We start from the raw sequence: 20,905 nt of genomic DNA, 5'->3' as shown, positions 1-20,905 counted from the left end.
TACCCTGAGTATTATCATGTTTCAGAAAACTACTTGTTCCCCAGTCAAATCGTCTGTATCCATCACTGATGCTAAAAATGGTGAGGCACAAAGTCCTGAGGTACTTCGAAAAACTCCTGTTAGTTCTCTGAAAACAGAGGTGTCAAAATCAGTTGGGAAGTCAACTGTATCCCAGACAGTTCGGCCCAAAGAAGAATTAAGTAGAGAAATTTGCCTGCAGTCTCAATCTAAAGACAAATCTACAACACCAGGTTATGTATTTTTTAAAAATCCAAAGTTACATTTGACTATTTTCGGGGTGTCTGTTCTCAGCCCTTTAAATATCCAGTTGGGAATGTACAGTGTCAGTTTGCTGGGGCAAATGCCTGAATGTGTCAAATGAGACATCTTCAAATTCAGCTTTAATTGATTGAATGAATATTCATTAGTGTATCCTAACCCAGTTACTGGTTTAAATATTTAACCTGTTACTTTTTAACAGTTTAAACATGCTTTCTTCTAGGATGACTGTGCTAGATACTTCTATACTTTTTGATGCAGACTAAAGCATATACAACTGGAAGTCACATTTTAAGGGAATAATGGAGAAAAAAACATTATTGTAATTAAGCGTGTAGAACAACGCTTCTCAAACCTCACTATGAAGGCACCCCTAGTAACAAAGGGGAGTGAATGTGTATACAAATGATTCCACTCCCAGTTATATTTATATGTGTGCATACTGTGTGTGATTGTGTACATGTGAAAATTCAGAATTACCCACTATAGTCAACTGATGCTCTAGGGAGTCCATATTCGTCTTGTGACTTATACCTGATGGCATACCCCACATGCTGTTGGTTGAGAAACAGGCCTCAGAAATATGGTAATATTGCTTACTTTGAACTATATTCTTTTTCATTACACTTGCTTTTGGAAAGATTTTTTAATTCTAAATTTTAACTTTTGGAAAAAACAGTCGCTCCAGAAACTATAGTTTATCACAAAAGAGAAGCAGATAGAGAGATGAAAGTGGGGAATCCATTAGTTATGGGCTAAATAGAAACCAGCAGTCAGTTTCCAGATGACCCAAAATGAGAATTGGAAACAATAGCAAAATCCCAACATTCCATAGAGTTAGTTACTCCTAATTTTCTAAAAACTTAGGGCATAGATAAGGACGGCATAAACAGGGAGCATTCTTTTTATTATGCTTGGCTACTGTGTATATCCAGAATACATTAACAGGGCCTCGGAAATATTTAATTTACATGTTTCTTTGTATTCTTAATGGACCCTCGCTTGAGATGTGGCATGAAGTGGTAATAAGTGACATGTGGAGTCTTCAAACTATGGTTGTGGGCAAAGTTCTGCCCTTCACCTGTTTTTGCTAATAAAGTTTTACTGAAACACAAGCACGCCTAGTTGTTGTCCATGGCTGCTTTCATCAGTGCAGTGTTGATAGTTGCAACGATGGCTGTGTAGCCTGCAAAGCCCCCCAAATTGATTTGCTGGCTCTTTATAGGAAAATGTTTGCCAGTGAATGATGTTGACGAACCTCCTTTTACACAGGACGATCCTAGCTACTTCATGATGGAGGTGATCTCTAGCCTATTTGTTCAACTTTAAATGTGCCCCCCTACTATTTTAAATGAGTAATGTATTAAGACTTTAAAATCAAGGTATCCTTTGGTAAAGTGAATAATTCCAAATTTTTATTTTTGAGAGAGAAAAAAGGTTTAATTCCTGGATTTTCATTTGTTAGACTTCTTGGGAGCAACACAAAATAAATTGGGCTGTAGAAATGTAAGTAATTGGGTTATGGCCAGGTCACTTGGTGATTATAGGCTATTATTATTATATTTTATTTTTATTTTTTTTAAAGATTTTATTGGGGATTTGGGGGAGAGGAACAGTGTTGGGGAATTGGGGGAGGTGAACAGCCAACTTGTCCTTAAACCTTAGTTGTGGAGGGTGCAGCCAGCTTAGCTCCCAAGTCTAGTTGCCATCCAGCCGCCCATGGGCAGCTCAGGGCAGCTCAGCTCAAGGTGCCATGTTCAATCCTAGTTGCGGGTGGGCATAGCCCACCATTTCATGCTGGGGTCGAACAGGCAACCTTGTTGTTAGGAGCACATGCACTCACCAGCTGAGCCATCCTGCCACCTGTTGGCAGCTCAGCTCGGGCTCAGCTCACTGGCCCATGTGGGATTCGAACTGGCGACCCTGTTGCTCAGAGCTCACGCTCTTAACCAACTGAGCCACTCGGCTGGCCCTACAGGATATTATTAGCAGTCAGTCAATTTCTAATCATTTAGGTTTTGATTACTTAAAGGGTTTTCTAATCCCCACTGTCCTTTCACTCTACTTTAAAAAAAATTGTTGTTAAAGAACTAAATCCTATAATTAAATTTTAGGGCATAGATTTAAATAGTATGGTAAAAATGCTTTTTAAAATTTTTAACTATTTTCATATTTTCTGAATGAATATTCCTAGTAGGAACAAAGTATTTTGGAGCTGTACTGGATTTTAGAACTTTTTCCAAAGAAATCATAACTGTTACTTAATCTGAATAGCTTCCAAAAACGTGTGTGTTTTCCGTAGGAGGAGCAGGAATTAAGCCTTTCCTGGAACGCTTTGGAGAGCGTTGTCAAGAACACAGCAAAGAGAGTCCCGCTCGTAGCACACCCCTTAAGACCCCCATTGTCACCCCAAATACAAAGGCCATCCAAGAAAGACTATTAAAGCAAAACACATCTTCATCTACTAGCCATGTAGCCCAACGGCTCAAGCAGGTATGTTTCCCGCTTTTAACATTATCCATTGCATGGTCTTTTCATAGAACCGATAGAAGGCACATTGTGTATTTCCATGCCAGCCTTTTTGAATGAGATAAATAGCCTCTTCATTCTTGGTATCACTTATTTCAAATTAGAAATACTATCGTCCTATATTCCATGTGTATTATGAATGTTTTTAATCTTAAAACTGAAGGCAAGCAAAGTTAGTAGTGCTTGGTTATTATTCTTCAACATACTGTTGGCTCTTGTGTAAAATAGAGCTTTTGATGGTTTTAGGAACGTGAAAAAGAACTAGCATGTCTACGAGGCCGATTTGACAAGGGCAGTTTATGGAGCGCAGAAAAAGGCGAAAACTCAAGAAGCAAACAACTAGAAACCAAACAGGTAACAAACAAATAGAAAAGTGAACTTAGTACCGAAGTAGGGCTGGGATCTAACCTGTGGTTCTGTATTGTAAAATAATTCTTTACATCTTTTCTTGTTCCCGTTAACTATGTCACTTTCCATTTATAACCTCCTTAAATATTCATGCCAACTCTGCTTTTCTCTTGTGATATTTTCCCATTTGGTGGAACTCTTTACTAAACTCACTGATGACGTATTTAAAAGCAAATTTCAAAAAATTATTCTTATCATTAAGTTGATTTCAGATTACTTTTAACATTCTAATTCAATGCTGGTTCTAAAATGCTTCTCACAATCAACTTTTTCTTTAATGATTGTATACTTCTCCCCAAATGCTATTCTTGACTATCTCTAATCCTTTCAGTGACCAAATCCCTCCCCGATTTCTCTTGACTTCTGTATTACTTCCTGCCAAATTTCATTAATCAGCCTTCATCAAAATCCCTACTTGTAAATGTCAACCATGTTCTGTTTCATTTACACACCTACAAAGTATGTGTTAGTATATCTTTTTAAGCTAAAAATAATAGAATTATGTTTAAAGTGGGTACCAGTAGAAAAAGAACAGTAAATTTAACCAGCGTGCTTTGAGAAATACCTACTTGATTGATTTCGTTTTTTATCAGTTCTCTTGCTTAACAAATGATGTTTCCCCTAGTTCTGATATCCACTCTTTTTTTTCCTTCTCATTTACCCTGGGCTGCCTGTTTCCCTTCCTCATATCAGCCCAGCACAGAAAGGCTCAGCTCGGTGTGCTGTCTCTCCCCTGAACTCTAGGCCTGGTCGGGTGGTCGAGCCCTCTATGCTTTGCTCTCCTGTCTTCCCCACCTAGTCTCTGTCTTCACTTAGGGCTTTACTCTCTGCCCCGTCACTGCAAACTGTCTGGGAGTTCTTCCTCTTATCACTGTATCTTCCCATCTCCTGGCCCCTAGTACACACACACATAAACACACACATCCGGTGATATGTTTTCTAAGTGTCACCAAGCTGCCTTGTCTTCCATATTTTCCTCTGCCATTACCTTAATCACTGACATAGCTTTGTGTGTATTGGACACTGCTTTTAGTCCGGCTGCTCGCTGGTCTATCTCACCCACTGCTGCCAGGGAAACATTTTTAAAAGGCAGGTATTCACTTGCCTGTAATCCTGGACAGCTTCCCAGAGCCATCCTCAGAAAAATGCCTGACATCTCAACCCATTCAGATCCGCTCGTGCCCACGGCTCCTCCACACGAGTGCTCAGTCCTGTCGTGTAGACTGTTTGCAGTTTCTCAGGCATCCATGTTTTCAGGTCTCTGCATGGAGTATCTCCGTGGTGACCTGCTACTTCATTATGAATCCGTCAAAGTTTAATCTGCTCTGGAAATCCTCCCTTGGTCCTTTGCCGGAGGGCCCCTCTTTATTTTATCCATCTCATCCTATGGTTATCTCAACTGGAATATTTCTCTTCCCGTAATTGTTTTACCGTGGCTTTCCGCCACTGTCTGTGAGAGCCTTATCAGTCTCTGTCTGTGTGCCTGGCTCATAGTAGGAGAATACGTTTGCCTTTGAAGGAAGGAATGACGCGCCAATCTTCCCCATCAGCAGACAAGGTAGCGTCAGTCATCTCAAAGCAAAGACAACTCTCTTGACCACTGTCCCCCTCTTTCTTTGCCTCATTTTCATGGAGACTTTTCCAGAAGAGCATTCTCTACTTGGTGCTTCCAGCTGTTCTCCTCTTGACCTCTGTCCACTCAGGCTCTCCCCAATAGCCATTCTCCAGACCACTGCCCTTACCAAATTCACCAGGGATCCTCAGTAATTGATTTTCAGGCATTTAACTTGACCTCTTAGCAGCATTTTACATTGTTGATCAATCTCTTCTGTTTGAAACACCTTCCTCATTTGCTTGCCAGTATGTCGTAGTCTCATGGTTTTCCTTCCACGTCTCTGGAAGTCATAGGGCAGCAGTTCTTAAACTACTTCGTGCTCCATAATCCCTGATAAACCTGTGGAATTCCTCCCCAGATAGTTGTACATGTGAATGTAAACAAAATTCTGAACATAATAACAGGGAATTCAAGGGTCACCTTCTCTCAAAACTCACCTGTGGTAGCCACAGAGAGCAGCCAAGGAGACGGCAGGGAAGGATAGTGAGCCCGGTGGTACTAAAGCCAAGAAAAGAAAGCCTTTCGGAAGGAAGGCATGGCCAGTATTGTCAAGTGTTTGTTGTCAAATGTAGACTGGACTGAGACCCCTGGTTTTGAAATAAGGAGCTTGTTGGGGCTTGGGGAGAGCGGTTTCAGTGAAGTGAGGGTAGAATGCAGGGAGCAGTGGGTGAAACGCAGAGCCAGGGAGTGGAGACAGTCCCCCGATGTTTGATTCTAACGGGAGGAACAGTGGGGGTGGTGGCCAGAAGAGGCTTGAGGATGTGACATGCAGTCTATTGGAACTTGTTTTGTTCTCTCTGAGGAGACTGAAGCCAATTTTACTGTTGATGGGAAGGACCTAGTAGAAAGTAAGAGGTTGAAGGTGGAGGAGAAAGAGGTGAAAATAGATGGGGTGCGGTCAACCTTTGAGGAGGTGAGAGTGGATGAATTCCAGAGCACAGTGAAGAGAAAGGATTAGGACAGTTTCCTGGTGTGGCACAAAGGAGGAAGGAAAGCCTTGGCTCTCCATGCCAGGCCTCTGGTGGGCACTTTTAAAACCCATCCTATCATTTAATCCTCACACTGACACTAAGTTAGGTAATAATTCCCCCTCCTGGGTAAGGGACCAAGACTCAGGGAGGTAAATCACTTGCCTAAGAACAGCCGATTAGTGGGGCAAGCAGCGGTTCTAAGCAGACCTGACCCCGGAGCGCTCTCCTGCAGCCACTATGTGTATTCTTGGGCAGCGATCCCCAATGAGCGCACGTGGGGCCTGGTGAGCTTATTTGCTGTTATGTTTTCAAAGCTGTGGTTGAACCCTTTGAGGATGCGCGCAGTTGCTTTCCATTACCCTCATAGTCATCCTTTCGCTTCCTCAACAAATGTCCAAGTGCCTGTTGTACACACAGCACAAAAGCTTTTGACTCTCCAGGTGCGCGCAGCCCTTTCTGCTCACTTCTGAAATGCACTGGCCCTGTCTTCTTCCCCTCCGCAAACTTCTTGTCTGCCCTTCAGTCTGCAGCACCGCATTCGATAGTTTGCTTTGTGTTTGTACATCAAAAGCCTCTTCTAACTTGAGAGACGGTATAGTCTGGAACTAGCTCTGGAACAAGAATGCCTGGATTGTAAACTGGCTCTGCCGGTTACTAGCTGTGTGTGCAAGTCACTTCACTCGTCTGTGTCTCCGTTTTCTCGTCTGTAAAATGGACATAATAGTACCTAACTTAGAGTTACTTGGAGCTTTAGGTGAGGCAATGATGTAAAGTGCTTAGAAAGGTGACTGGCACACATTAAGCTCTATGTAAGTATTAGTTGCTATTATTCTTACTCTTATTTGATTATTTCTATTATTGCTTTAATCGTAAAGCCTTTTCAAAAGCAACGACCGTTTCTCTTCCATAGCCTTGTAAATGATTTAAAAGGACTCAGGTAAGGGAATTGTTTGCCTTCTCTTCTGATCTGTTTTTGTCCTTCATTGTTTTCTTTGCATTTTACCCACTGAGTAACTGGGAAGTGGAACCCTGAGGTAGGAGCTGTCCTAGATTTTACAGGTGTGGGATGTGATAGGTAACATGGGGGGATTGTTTGAATTGGTTCATCTAAAGCTGAACTCTGATGTGAATTTTCATTCTCTCTTGCCTCCTACTCTTAATGATTATACGTGCTGGGAATTGCCAAGACTATGAACTAGCACTGAGGGCTTACGTTCTAAACATGTCTGGGCCATTTCACACACAGTATCTATTTTGTTCTGAGGAAGTTTATGTATTGGGTTGTCGGAAAAGTCATGACGTATTTTTTCTATGTTTTTCGTTGCAAAAATGTGTCATGACTTTTCCGACAACCCAATAGATGTAGAATACTAGATCCTATTTGTTTCATTTAATAACATGTAAAAAGACAGACTCTATGGTTTTGAGAAATAAAATTTATCTCTTCATTTGCTTTTTGCAGGAAACTCATTGTCAGACCACTCCCCTCAAAAAACATCAAGTTGTTGCCAATATTCCATCACTTCCGGTAAAGGGAAAGGTGATAGAAAATCAGACACCAGCAAAACCTTCCAGTACAGAACCCACAGGTCAGCGTTTTCTAGTTCTGTTTCACTTAAAATGAAGCTTTCAGTCCACTGTAGTTTTGGAAATTGGATGGGAAATCAGTAATATCTATTGAATTGTAAGGTGTGCATGCTTTTTAATAATTCAACTTATCTGCAAGTGTTTGTAAGTTGAATTCTTGAACTAGTGTGCAAAGATGTACTATGTACAAAGAGATAAATTGTAGCACTATTTTTAATAGTAATAAGATTTAAATGATCTAAATGCCTACTAGTGGAAGACTTTAATAAATTATGCTAAATTCATGTAATCAGTTATTTGTAGCTGCTTAAAAGAATAAGATAGCTCTGTTTATAATGACATTTAATATATCATAGACACTTAAAACTTTTTTAAATTTTAAAAATTGTGGTTAAAAGTATAGTACTAAAATTTAACCATGTTAACAGTTTTTTTAAAAAAAGATTTTTATTGGGGAACTGGGGGGATGGGAACAGTGCTGGGGAATTGGGGGAAGGGGAACAGACAAGTTGCTGTCGTTTTGTTCTTCAGTCTAGTTGTGGAGGACGTTGCTTCACTGGCCCAAGCTGGCACCATCATTGCGCTCTTCCTGGGTGAGGCAGATCAGTCGCCGGCTTCTGGACAGCCGCTCACTGCGGCTGCTGGCCGCTCACACTGGCTGCTGGCTACATACGGTAGCCCATGGCAACCCGCTGCCACAGGGGCTGCAGCCTACGCTGTTGCCAGCGACTCACAGCAGCCCAGCTCCAGGTTGAGCTGTTGTTCAGCATCTGAGCTGTAGAGGGCAGTGTCACTGGCCCTCATATGTGGGATCCGAACCGGGGCCCTCTGGCATCCCAAGCCAGTTCTTAACCATCGCACCACTCAGCCGGCCCATCTTCTAGGAGTTTTATAGTTTTGAGTTTAACATTAAGTTTTTAATTCATTTTGAGTTAATTTTTGTATAAGCTGTCAGATAAGGGTCCAATTCATTCTTTTGAATGTGGATATCCAGTTGTTCCAACATCATTTGTTGAAGAGACTGTTTTTTCTCCAGGAATCGCCCTGACAGCCTTGTCTAAAATCGTTTAACTACATGTGTGAAATTTTATTTGTGGGCTCTCTATTCTATTCCATTGGTCTATATGTCTTTGTTTATGCTAGTACCATACATGCTGTTTGATTACTATAGCTTTGTTATATGTTTTGAAATTAGGAAATGTTGGTTTTCTAACTTTATTTTCTTTCAAAATTCTTTTTGATATTCATGGTCCCTTGAAGTTTCATATGAATTTTAGGATAGGCTTTTCTGTGTTTCCAAAAATGCAGTTGCATTTTGATAGGAATTGCGTTGAATCTGTAGATTGCTTTGGGGTAGTATTGACATCTTAATATTAAGTCTTTCAGTATATGAACATGGAATATTTTTCTATCTATTTGTGTCTTCCATGTCTTCCATCAATGTTTGTAATGTATAGTGTACAAGCCTGTCACTTCCTTGTTTAGGTTTATTTCTAAGTATTCTATTCTTTTTTATGGTATTATCAGTATAAGTGTTTTCGTAATTTCCTTTTCAGATTGTTTATTGTTAGTGTATAGAAATGCAACTAATATTTGTGTGTTGATTTTGTGTTCTGCGTCTTTGCTGAATTTGTTTACTAGTTCTAACAGTTTTTTTGTGTGTGTGGATGAAATCTGTCATGTCATCTTTGAACAGAGATAATTTTACTTTTCAAATTTGGATTATTTTTATTTGTTTTTCTTGCGTATTGCTACAACTATGACTTCCAAAGCTTTGTTGAATACAAATGGTGAAAATGGGTATCCTTGTCTTATTCCTGATCTTAGAGGAGAAGCTTCCAGTCTTTCACATTGAGTATAATGTTAGCTGTGGGCTTTTCATATATTGCCTTTATTATGTTGAGGTAGTTTCCTTTTATTGCTAGTTTATTAAGTGTTTTTATCGATACTTTTTTTCAAAAAGTGAGAAAAATTATAGAACAGCATGTAAATATGATCGCCTTCTGATAAAATAAAAGGATCTGCACATATGTTACACAGGGTGGAAACTGGAAGAACAAACAATAATCTGGTAACATTGGTGTCCCTTTCTTTTGGTATAGAGCAGCGGTTCTCAACCTTCCTAATGCCGCGACCCCTTAATACAGTTCCTCATGTTGTGGTGACCCCCAACCATAAAATGATTTTCGTTGCTACTCTATAACTGTAATTTTGCTACTGTTATGAATCGTAATGTAAGTATCTTTTTGTTTTCCGATGGTCTTAGGCGACCCCTGTGAAAGGGTCGTTCGACCCCCAAAGGGGTCGCAACCCACAGGTTGAGAACTGCCGGAAATGAAGAGAGAGATGGAAAAGTTAAGAGAGGCTTGGTGTTTTGGGGATTTCTCTATATATTTCTGGAGTTGAAATGCAGTTTTGTAATCTGAAAAAAGATACATAAGATTCTTTAACCAAAAAAGTCTGGGTTCTTTTGTGTACTAATATGGTTTTGCTTAAAATTTTTTTAGGTCTCACTGAAGGTGAAGCGATGAAATCTAGCCCTTTGAAAATAACATTGTTTTTAGAAGAGGAAAAGTCTTTAAAAGTAACATCAGGCCCAAAGGTTGAGCAGCAGACAGGTTGGTTTTTATTCTTTATTTTTTATTAACACTGGACACATTATAGGAAATAATATATTGGTAGAAGTACATGATCAAATATACAGTGTTCTATATTTCTAAATGGCTTGTGATTTTATAATACTCTCTTTTTTTTTAACTAAGAAATATTCTAGCTTCCACAAAGATACATTATTGTTAGCAGTTATCTTTAGGTCACAGACCCCTGTGAAGATCTGATTAAGGTTATCACTCAGCTTTCACAGGGAAAGGAAATGTACTGCCCTTTCACGCCTTGCATGTACTGTTAGAGGAATTAGCAGCCCTTGAAGTTGTTTGTGAATACTGCCCTAAGTGATGTTAATATTTTGCTGTTGTTGACTGCCTTGTGAAAGGGCAGCTCCAGCAATAGAAAAGGAGTTATTTGAAAGGACACTTTGGAGGTGTGAAGCTTTTGGCTGTTACCATGCAGTTTGAGTTCTTATTTTATATTTTTTCTTACACCCAAAGCATTGAATCAGCTTTTGATAGTTTCCACTTTTATTGCTTAGAAAATGTTATTGGAACTTTGAAAATTATTTTGGTTTCATGTATTAGTTTATTTATTTATTTATTTATGGTTTAGGAGGTGCTTTTTCTTATGGCTTTTATCCTGTTTATTTTTTTTAAATTTATTTTGGTTTTTTTTGTTGTGGTTTTAAGCTGAGCCATCCTGCCATCTATTGGCAGCTCAGCTCGGGCCGGGAATCGAACCTCTGTTGCTCAGAGCTCAAACTCTTGAGCGAGCTCTTAACCAACTGAGCCACTCGGCCGGCCCTATCCTATTTATTTAGTAAGCGTATGAATGGTAGATCTTCTCTGCTATCCCTTTAACCCTTAAAGGTCTGGATCACAGTATTCACTTATTGAAATGTTTTTCAGAAGTGGTACGTGAGATTGAGATGAGCGTGGATGATGATCATGATATCAATAGTTCAAAAGTAATTAATGACATCTTCAGTGATGTCCTAGAGGAAGGTGAACTAGATGTGGAAAAGAGCCAAGAGGAGATGGACCGAGCAGAAGCAGAAAGCAGTGAAGAACAGGAGGATGGACTGAATATCTCCTCAATGTCTTTACTTGCTCCGTTAGCACAGACAGTCGGTGTGGTAAGCCCAGAGGTAAGAAAAAGATTAAATGGAAATTTAAGGATATAAAGAATATAAAGAAACTAAGTAGTTTTGGGATCTCCTTTTATTTTATTTGGTGCATGGAAATATATCACGGCTGTAGCAAGGGGATTTTGTAAACCTGACGTTAATTCTCTTAAAAGTGAGCTTAAAACTCTTCAGTGGCTTCCTGTTGACCTTAGATAAAATCCAAACTGTATCATGCCTTAAAAGGCCAGATGTTTGGGCTCAAATCCTGGCTCTGCCATTTACTGATGTTTATTGGTCAAGTTGTGTAATTTCTTTGCTACACTTCCCTCATCTGTTAAGCGAGGTTAAAAATAATACCTCCATCATGGGTACATAATATACATGTTAGTATATTAGTATTTAGCACCAGACAAATAACTAACATTTTTATAAAGAGCTAACTGTTGGGTTGTCGGAAAGGTCATGACGCATTTTTGCAACGTAAAACAAAAAATACGTCATGAGTTTTCTGACAACCCAATATATTATTAGCTATTACTCTAAATTGAATAACTGCAGCTTTGTTTAGAAATTGATTTAATTAGAAATATTTTTTAAAAGGGTTATGTGTAAGTTTTAGCTGTTTTTCAAATTTTATTAATTTACTTTTTAGAAACTTATTTTAGTTTGTCTTCTTTTTTTTTTTTTTCGCTGAGCCATCCTGCCACCTGTTGGCAGCTCAGCTTGGTCCGGAATCAAACTGGTGACCCTGTTGCTCAGAGCTCACACTCTTGAGCAAAAGCGAAGTTTGTCTTTTTTTTATGATGAATCAGTTGACTTATTGGATATTTATTTCCTAATAATAAAGAATTCATTTTCTCAGAATTATTTAGAATCAATGTCACCCATAAAATCTAATGTCTGTTGTGCTTTCCTGCAGAGTTTAGTTTCCTCACCTAGATTGGAATTGAAAGGCACCAGCATAAGTGATCAGAGTCCAAAACCGGGAAAATTCCAGAGAACCCGTGTCCCTCGGGCCGAGTCTGGAGACAGCATTGGTTCTGAAGATCGTGACCTTCTATATAGGTAAGAAAGTTTTTTGAAGGAATTCACTCACTAAATGTCATGGTTTAGATTGATGTGGCAAGTTGTGTTATTTACAGTTATAATGTTATTAATAATTAACCTGTACAAAACTTGGGAATAACTTTTTTCAGCCTCTCTTTCACCCAATGGAATTTTCCATTCTGGTGACATGTTCTGCCAATAACGTTACAATATCAATATCAAATTCTGCAGAAATGTTCAATAAAAGATAGTGCTTCCTTAGTGTGTTGCTGGCTTTCTAATAGAGTATAACTTATCTCCTGAAGCATCGATGCATATAGATCTCAGAGAATCAAAGAAGTAGAACGTCCTTCAATAAAGCAGGTGATTGTTCGAAAGGAAGATGTTACTGCAAAATTGGAGGGGAAAAAGAACGCTGAAGAAAAGAATTCCTTTCCTCGTCAAGTTAACATCAAACAGAAAATGCAGGTGTGTACTGCCGTGGAAGGGGGTTGGGAATGTCCTTCATGACACTGAGGACTTTGAGGACAGGGCTTATCTTTATTCATCTCTGTACCCCAAGTGACTAGAACAGTGTCTGACGCCTAGGAGCTCGGTGATTGCTCTTGAATTCAGTTTAATTTGAAAAAAGTCCCCTTTATTAGAAAAGTTGGCACAAGCTTTTTGATATTGTTGGATTATTTATTTTTAAACATGTTTGTCGTACATATCCTTAAAGTATGACTATAAATTAGATGATGGTAAAATGCGAAATTTATCTTGCTCTGAGACGTTCTTTTATGCTAAGGAAAACATTTGAAAAATTACAACATACATGTAATTTAAATAAAACAAATCAGATAATCTCAAAATTTCTACTTTGTTGGACATAGTCCCAATTGTAATTTTAATAAGTATGAGTTGAAAGTCTTGTCATAAGGAAGAATGTTTATAGTGTAATTATTAAAGCATGTTAAATGTTTTTGGTGCATAGTCTAGACACTTGAACAGTGAAACTGTAACATTTTGGCTTTACTCTCTAGAAATTTTGGAAATTATCCAATAGGACTAGTTATAGCTAAAGTTTAAGTGAAAATGGTGATTAAAAATGTGAGGTTTTTTCCCTCCTCTCATTGGTTTCACCAGGAACTCAATAATGAAATAAATTTGCAGCAGACAGTGATTTATCAAGCTAGCCAGGCCCTTAACTGCTGTGTTGATGAAGAGCATGGAAAAGGGTCATCAGAAGAAGCTGAAGCAGAAAGACTTCTTCTAATCGCAAGTATGTGTGATACCCCAATACAATTCCCACACAGTGTCAAACCAGGAAAAGCTCATTGTAGTTAGTATCTTCAGAAGTCTCTAATTTTAGAGAAAGGGCCTTTTCTGATCATCTGTTTTGATTGGTCTGTTTTTTGTTTCTCATAAGGCTTGTGAAAACTCTACATGTAAAATAAGATATAGTTTGCATGAACTGGTCAAAGGAACTGAAATACATTTGAAGAAATGTAGTTGTAAAGAGTGTACTAACAATGAATATATTTACACACACACACACACACACACACACACACACACACACACACACTGTGTCTCTGTACCTATCTCCATGTAGCCAAAAAAAGAATGTGAATTTTGTTGTGTGTGTATGTGTGATGATGGATGACAGGGCATGTTAGGGTGAAGAGATTATACCACACAACAAAACTGACCAAAAGTTGAAGCATTAAATTATAAGGACTTGGTAAGCAGATGAGCAATTAAGCTTTCCCCCAACTACTTAACACCTGTTTATATAAAGAAAAGTACAGATTTCATCTTTGGTCTTATGTATAATTGTCACATTAGTACATTTTCTCGAATTGGTCTCATTTAGAATCAGTTGCAATTTTAATATTTGAAACATTAACTTGCATATTTTTACGTAGCTGAAAAGAGAACACTTTTGATTGATGACTTGAATAAGCTGAAGAACGAAGGGCCTCAGAGGAAGAATAAGGCTGGTCCCGTATCCCAAAGCGAATTTGTCCCATCCAAAGGATCAGTAACTTTGTCAGAAATCCGCTTGCCTCTAAAAGCAGATTTTGTCTGCAGTACAGTTCAGAAACCAGGTATGGTGATTTTGATTGGCGTCACTTCTAGATCATATGTTAAACTATGAACCTCACCTAGATTGGAATTGTGCAAATGGAAACAAGTAAGCATACAGATGCAAAGCTTGTATCTTGGGCCTTTAGTTCCTTTTGTGAAGATATGTGTTTAAAAATAACCAAGGGCGAAGTTTATAAATGGGCTTATGATCCACACAATAACAGGCATGGCTCTAACTGAAAGTAAGGTTAAACGTCTTTTTGAACATAAAATATTTTTATAAAATGAGTTATCCTGACAGCAAATCAGTTGCTTTCTTTAATTTTATTGTGGTAAGGATTAGGTCATCTAAAAGAATTTATTTTACTTTATTCTATTTAAAATTGACCCCATTGTAGGTATTTGTTCTATAAATCCTGAATTACTGGTGTGGGAGTGAAGAACACCTCAGTGGAGATGCTTCTATTGAAATTGTATTCCCTTTGCCCCTCTGATTGAATAAGTATACTTTTCTAAACTATGTATTCTACTAAAAATCATGTATTAGCCAAGTGGGTAAAGGAAAATGTGGCACCGAGCTCTGGAAGATAGGGCAGGGTAATGGTAGCAAGCTTAATGCAATTAACATTTTATTAAATTTTGGATAAGTGTTTTTTTTGTTAAGATTTTTTAAAATTTATGTGTGGAACATTCTCTTTGAGGGAAAGGAAGGCTAAAATAGGTGAGAAGTGAACTTGAGGTGCTGGGAAAGTAAAGAATGGAGATTTTTAGAAGTTTGAGCTTTACAGTAGGAATGAGGTAACCTAAGTTCTAATTCTTGCTGTTGTCCGATTTTGGTGGGATGTGGGCAGAAATCTATTGGCAATTTAAGTACGTACCTAGAGATAGGTAGTTATTTAATGACAAGTAGTGAAGAAATAGTTCATGTTTTTGTTAGAATTTATCCCTGAGTAACTTTCACAGAAATACAGTATTTTAATCTCAGTTTTGAAATAACAACTCATAATTTACCCTTTTGAGGTATATACTATTAGCCAAAGAATTTGGGGATCAATAGGGAAAATTCAAAGTCAGAAATTGAGGGATGTGGAGAGTGAAGTTATTTTAGTTCACATAATAGGAAGAGAACTTGATGATGCTTATTCCAGAATTATGACTGTCTGCTCTGTCTTACCTCTCTTTTTGTGTCTGGAAAGTTGATTTTAGAAATTTGAAAATAAATTTTGTGTCAGTCACTTGTAGTATTATTTTATTCCTTTGGTCTTCCAGAATGCTGATTATCTAAATCTGATTTTTCTTGTGTTTATTATGTAATGGGATTTGTTTTTGCAGATGCAGCAAATTACTATTTCTTAATTATACTGAAAGCAGGAGCTGAAAATATGGTAGCCACACCATTAGCAAGCACTTCAAATTCTCTGAACGGCGATGCTCTGATGTTCTCTACCACATTTACCCTGTAAGTAAGTCAGGCTTCCGGTGCCTCAAACAAATTTCCTCCAATAGTTACACAGTCTAAGCATACAGGTGGCACTTATAATCTTTGAAATGCAGTATGTTCGTTCTTTTCACATGAAGAAATAACTCAATTTTCAATTTATTGGTTTACTTTTTATATGTTTCTGATGTTTTTTCCCACTGAGTAGCACATTCCTTCCGTGTGACAATACGTATTTAATGTTTTGAAGTGTTTAAAAAAATATATATATATGTATGTATACATATATATGTAAAATATGGACCATAATTTCTTTATATATGCTTCAGAGCTCATAATGTACTTAATGTTCAATCTCAATGAAAAGACATTTATATTTAGTGTCACAGATTTGTTTTGAAATGAGTCAAAATCCAGTTTGAAAAAAATTACTTTTATTATTAAAGATTTTGAGTTGTAAATACTGGAGAAAATATTTGAGTTGTATTATAGGAAAAAATAGACTGTTCTTACCAATTTTTCTGTATTTTAGTGGTTTATAGCGCTTATCTTTAGTTAAAACACATTGAATTCCTTTACTCTCAGAGTCTTGTAGTAGTATTTGTGGCATCATTTTTAATGGCATAACTTGATATTTTTCTTATAGTTTTAATGCTTTACTTTTCTAGGCAAGATGTGTCCAATGACTTTGAAATAAATGTTGAAGTTTATAGCTTGGTAAGAAGAGCTTTCTAAAATAACTATTAGCAAATTTTTCTTAAAGATATCAGATTTCAAGCTAATTATGCTTTGTATTTGTGCACAGGTGCAAAAGAAAGACCCCTCAGTCCTTGAGAAGAAGAAAAAGGCATACAAATCCAAGGTGAGAATGAAAGAAACCCAGGAAAAATATTATAGTTAGGAAAAATAGATATATCAGTTTTAATTTATGTACAATGTTTAGTGATTATCAAGTTTTTGGATCATTTTTATGCCCCAAATTTCAGTCACTGCATTTAATAGGTGTGAATACAGAAAGTAAAAGTGGGTGATTATGATCCTAAGTATAAGTTACCAATACACTCAGGCTCCATAATTGTATTTCTGCTCTATTTACCCGACAGCTAACTTGTATTAGCTCTAATTTAAACCTTTCTCAAGCCTTTCCCTGAACTCTTGTCTCACCGACTCCTCTAAACCAGCACTTAAGAATGCCATTATCGCGGGGCAGGCCTGAGGAATAACACCTCCAGCCTGGTCCACTTCCTTCCCAGTCTTTGCTCTTTTGTTCTTTTTCTAAGTCGTCATTTAAAAGAATTTTATTTAGCTTTAGCAAAAAAGGAATGACAGTATGAGTAAATCCTTAATGAAGGACTCAAGTACAATATATTCATATTTAAAAATTATTTTCTATGTTGGAGTATCTCAAGGTTTGTAATCTTTAAGCTCTCAATTATAATGTTTAGTAGGAAGTATACTAAGTTATCTTTTCTTTTAGACTATTACTCCAAAACGACTTCTCACATCTATAACCACAGTAAGTAAAATTTGTTAAAAAAGTTGTTGCCTTCAGACATCTCCTTACACATATGATTGTAAATTGGTTAACCATTTCTAAAACCTTAGCACTTTGGAAATCTTTAAAATATACTAATTTGGGGTGTGGGGTTGGAAATCTCTGATATTTACATAGGAAAAGTAATGTTTTCTGAAATATAGTTCTTACAGTGTTAAAGAGTTTTGTATTTAATATCTATGAATAACTTATGTTTCTTCTTCCCACCTTCTTTTAGAAAGGCACCCTTCATTCTTCAGGTAAGTGGATCTTAAATTATTTGGAACCCTAGGATAAGGAAAAGAACTAAGCAACCACATACTTACACATACAGCCATCTTGATTTATGCATGTTGACTAAATTTAGTCTCCTTTGAGTAGTAGTTTCTGTATGGATTTTGGTGACGTGTAAGATTACTGGCCGGACTAACGTGCTGTCTGGTTGCACCTGTGTCAGACACCACCACGGGCCACCAGGCATCACATCCAGGCTCTAGCAGGCAGTACACATATGTTACCTGGTCACTGGACACCTGTAGCAGGTGGTATTCCTCTCCACCCTAGCTCCTGCTGTTTGTAGATTTGTTTTGTGTTATCCACTCTGTGGAGTTGACTTCTTTTCACTTTGCTGATCATGATTGGCATTGTATCATGTCAGAAAAGCATCTTTCTAGTTTATTGGGAATTGGACTGCTGGCAAGTCCTTTTCTAGAATGGCTTTAGGCCTATTTTCCAAAGTGGATTAAGATTGAGCTGGTTTTATTCACCCCCTTTGGGCTTTTGGTCTCTTCTTGGTATAAGAGAATAATTCAGAACAATTGTGTAGTTCAGTCTCTGCTGCTAATGATGTCATTTTAAACTATAGCAATGAAGCCTTCTCATGGCTCTTATAGGAAAATTGCATTTTATATACACATTTTTAGGTTCTGTTTCTTTAAATTCCTATCCATCCCAAATGTCAAAGAGTGCCTGTACTTCACTTTAGTTAAACATAAAATTCTTTCATTAGAAAATTTAATGTTTACCCCCCCCCCCATATTTAGAAATGGGGGAAAATGAGGTAGTTTTCTCTGTGGCAATTTAATTTCATTGTGTTGCATGAGATGAGGCATTGTTGTTTGCACTTACAGAGCCACTCTGAACTAATTTTGTTTCCTTTGCCTTAGTTATGGCCAGTCCAGGCGGCCTCAATGCTGTTCGCACCAGCAACTTTGCCCTCGTCGGCTCGTACACGCTGTCGTTATCTTCAGTAGGAAACACTAAATTCGCTCTGGACAAGGTAATCCAATTTTATTTTTTTATTTTTAGAAAAAATGAGGTCTGTGGAAATGCCCCTGTAGTGCTTCAAGTATTTGAAATCTTTGGTTGAAAATGTATGTTCTTAGAATTGTGCATTTTAACTAGGCATGGGTGTACCTACATGATATATATTTTTTTAATGTCAGAAGTATTTCTCTCTTGTATCTTAATAGTTAAATTCTCAAAGTAGTGTATACTGGTTCATTCTAAATGTCAGTTCTGACTACATAAGTATTACTTCTTTCTTTTTTTTTAAATTTATTTTTCAACTACAGTTGACATATAATATTATATTAGTTTCAGGTGTACAACACCTGATTAGACATTTATATACCTTATGAAGTGATCAGCCCGATAAGTCTAGTAGCCATCTGACACCATACGTAGTTATTACAGTATTATTGACTATATTTCTTATGCTGTGCTTTACATCCCCATTATTATTTTTATAACTATATACTTCTTACATGTAGATATTACGCGTACAGTTTTAAACATAGTACTTGTTCATTTGAACTGACATTTTGAAGGAGTAGTATATCAGAGATTTTGACAAAATAGGGAAAGATGTTTCCCTGAATTTCTTAGAAAAGTACTCAGGAATCTAAGGCATTTCCTTCCCACACTTTCCTCCCCAACTGTAAAGCTTCAACATTCAGATCTGCGTAATATTGCTGTGTTTTTTTCTACCATAATGTGATGTGACCAAAATTTAATAGCTAACAAGACCATTTTTAAGGACTGAGAGAACTAGAGGCAAACTTCAGTCCTTGTGTTGACTCCTGCTTTATTATACAGAGGTATATCTAAATACTATAAGAGATTTTTGTAGTCAGAATATAGAGATGAAGTATAAAAATTATGAGGCCTGGTTTCTAGCATTTGCCCTGCTAATAATTTTCTCTTCAACATTAAGGAAAGTCACTTGATTTCTCTGGGGTCTTGTTTTCTGAGTATAGAAATTAGGTTAAATGAAAGCAATCTAACTTTAAAATTTAATGGAACATTTTTCTTTTAGTTGATAGACAAAAAACCAGAATATATGTGAAATTTTGATTATTGTTAATATAGAAATGTATTTTAACATGCTGATTAAAATAATTCATTTACTTTTTTTTTTTTTTTTAAGTGATTCAGCTAGTTTAACACATTGAGTGATCCTGGCTCTTTTTTTCTCTTTGTCTTTCGTTTTGTTTGTTTTAGATAAATTATGATGTAAAAGAGCGAGAGCTACTGGGCTATTTGTTCCAGGAAAAGGTTGCCATATTTTCTTTGCTTGAAACTAATGAGTTTAAAAATCAATCTCTGATTTTTGGCCCATATGTTTTTGTTTGACTAACCACTCTTGTAGCTTCTTTGTTTTGAATAATTAAGGACATTATGTACATTATCCTTTCTTTAGGCTCTTGCAGTTGGGCACCTTTACTTTGTTCATGCATGTCTGGTATTTGGGCCTTTCTCCTATATTCATTTTTCATGTTACAGTTCTTTAAGATTCTATAGTCACTTCAACATTGATTTTTCTCGGTACTAAAATACCAAATTGATAACTGTGTCTAAAGTTAAAATTTATTCAATATTCTTTACCTCCCATGTATTGAAAGAACTATTGGTGATGTTTTAATAGAAAACATTTTTGGTCTCCATTGGCTAATAGGCATATTGCTATGTAGATGGTGCTTTGTTTGTTAATTTTTAAGTTAAAATGCGTTTAACTGAAATTGTGCTAAAATAAAATTATATATTTTAGATTTTTTTTAAAGGATTTTTAATATCCTTGTGAAGATAAATTGCAAGCATTTTGTGGGTATATAGAAATGCTGATTTACACAATGTTGCATAGTATTATCTTATTTTAAATTGTTTAAACAATATTTGCAAATTAGATAAACATAAGAACTGGGGTGGTTCTGTGAACTGTGTTCCTTACTCACTGTTGTCTCACAGCCAATTTCTACATATGTCAGAGATTTCTGTAAAATGAAAGAGATTTCAGTGACATATGTTAAAAATAGACTGCTCTTTTGAAAATGATTTGGCTGCCATTCTACTTTTTAACGCAAGTTAAAAATAAATTACAATATTTCTATTCTCCATAATTCCTTTGAAATTATAATTCAAATAGCCAACCACATGATTGAGTGCAAAATCAAATCACTTAATTTAATTGGTTGTGTCTAATACGTACTCTAACGTCTCTTTCCAAGTAAATACAATACAATTTAGATGTAAAATTTGTCCCAAATGTGCTTTTGTGAGTGATGGAGGGGGGGGAGCAAATATTTGTTCCAAACCTTATAGTTGACATAGAAGAATATTTAAAATAGTTAAGTTTAAATGTCCTTTAAATTGGTGGGGAAAATGGAGGACCTACTATACTCCTGTAATAGCC

General features: G+C 36.9%; 1 protein-coding gene across 2 annotated transcripts in view; it reads left to right on the top strand.

The window, feature by feature from the left end:
• ANLN (anillin, actin binding protein) overlaps nt 1-20,905 on the top strand; it is a 49,949-nt gene that overhangs the window by 13,012 nt on the left and 16,032 nt on the right. Inside the window, exons 5-20 of one of the 2 annotated variants that reach the window (XM_019655692.1) lie at nt 26-80; nt 2,582-2,772; nt 3,055-3,162; nt 7,265-7,391; nt 9,897-10,007; nt 10,908-11,146; nt 12,045-12,190; nt 12,478-12,640; nt 13,298-13,433; nt 14,080-14,262; nt 15,575-15,701; nt 16,349-16,397; nt 16,486-16,542; nt 17,158-17,196; nt 17,453-17,474; nt 18,381-18,493. In XM_019655692.1, coding sequence (XP_019511237.1) covers nt 26-80; nt 2,582-2,772; nt 3,055-3,162; nt 7,265-7,391; nt 9,897-10,007; nt 10,908-11,146; nt 12,045-12,190; nt 12,478-12,640; nt 13,298-13,433; nt 14,080-14,262; nt 15,575-15,701; nt 16,349-16,397; nt 16,486-16,542; nt 17,158-17,196; nt 17,453-17,474; nt 18,381-18,493 — 1,866 coding nt within the window. Of the gene's footprint in view, nt 1-25; nt 252-2,581; nt 2,773-3,054; nt 3,163-7,264; nt 7,392-9,896; nt 10,008-10,907; nt 11,147-12,044; nt 12,191-12,477; nt 12,641-13,297; nt 13,434-14,079; nt 14,263-15,574; nt 15,702-16,348; nt 16,398-16,485; nt 16,543-17,157; nt 17,197-17,452; nt 17,475-18,380; nt 18,494-20,905 lie in introns of both variants that reach the window. The other variant, XM_019655691.1, reaches the window with a different exon arrangement.

Source organism: Hipposideros armiger, unplaced genomic scaffold (assembly GCF_001890085.2).
Source record: "Hipposideros armiger isolate ML-2016 unplaced genomic scaffold, ASM189008v1 scaffold_244, whole genome shotgun sequence".
Taxonomy (NCBI): domain Eukaryota; kingdom Metazoa; phylum Chordata; class Mammalia; order Chiroptera; family Hipposideridae; genus Hipposideros; species Hipposideros armiger.
This window is presented reverse-complemented; position numbering and strand designations above follow the sequence as displayed.